General features: G+C 44.0%; 1 protein-coding gene across 1 annotated transcript; it reads left to right on the top strand.

Annotated features, from left to right (window-relative positions):
• Positions 1-3: 3 nt before the first annotated feature.
• On the top strand, positions 4-999 carry LOC128251491 (salivary glue protein Sgs-3-like; the record flags this gene model as incomplete). Its single annotated transcript, XM_052978315.1, has 1 exon — positions 4-999. A coding segment is annotated over one exon (996 nt), but the record flags the coding sequence as incomplete, so codon positions are not given.
• Between the last annotated feature and the right edge of the window lie 3 nt (positions 1,000-1,002).

Raw genomic sequence — 1,002 nt, forward strand, 5'->3', positions numbered from 1 at the left:
ACAGCACAAACAGCCACAGAAGAAGACGCAACCACAAGAAAACCAACAACAACTACACAACCATTAACTCCAACAGAACCAACAACCACAACAGCACAAACAGCCATAGAAGAAGACGCAACCACAAGAAAACCAACAACCACTACCGAGCCATTAACCGCAACAAAACAAATAACCACAACAGCACAAACAGCCACAGAAGAAGACACAACCGCAAGAAAACAAACAACAACTACAGAGCCATTAACCACAACAGAACCAACAACCACAACAGCACAAACAGCCACAGAAGAAGACACAACCGCAAGAAAACCAACAACAACTACAGAGCCATTAACCACAACAGAACCAACACCCACAAAAGAACCAACAACCACAACGGAACTAACAACCACAACAGAACCAACAACCACAGAAGAAGACACAACCGCAAGAAAACAAACAACAACTACAGAGCCATTAACCACAACAGAACCAACAACCACAACAGCACAAACAGCCACAGAAGAAGACGCAACCACAAGAAAACCAACGACAACTACAGAGCCATTAACCACAACAGAACCAAAAACCACAACAGCACAAACAGCCGCAGAAGAAGACACAACCGCAAGAAAACCAACAACCAATATAGAGCCATTAACCACAACAGAATCAAAAACCACAACAGCACAAACAGCCACAGAAGAAGACACAACCGCAAGAAAACCAACAACAACAACAGAGCCATTAACCACAACAGAACCAACAACCACAACAGCACAAACAGCCACAGAAGACGACACAACCACAAGAAAAGCAACAACACCTACAGAGCCATTAACCCCAACAGAACCAACAACCACAACAGCACAAACAGCCACAGAAGACGCAACCACCAGAAAACCAACAACAACTACAGAGCCATTAATCAAAACAGAACCAACAACCACAACAGCACAAACAGCCACAGAAGAAGACACAACCGCAAGAAAACCAACAACCACTACAGAGCCATTAACC

The sequence above is a fragment of the Octopus bimaculoides genome, unplaced genomic scaffold, assembly GCF_001194135.2.
Source record: "Octopus bimaculoides isolate UCB-OBI-ISO-001 unplaced genomic scaffold, ASM119413v2 Scaffold_156398, whole genome shotgun sequence".
NCBI lineage: Eukaryota > Metazoa > Mollusca > Cephalopoda > Octopoda > Octopodidae > Octopus > Octopus bimaculoides.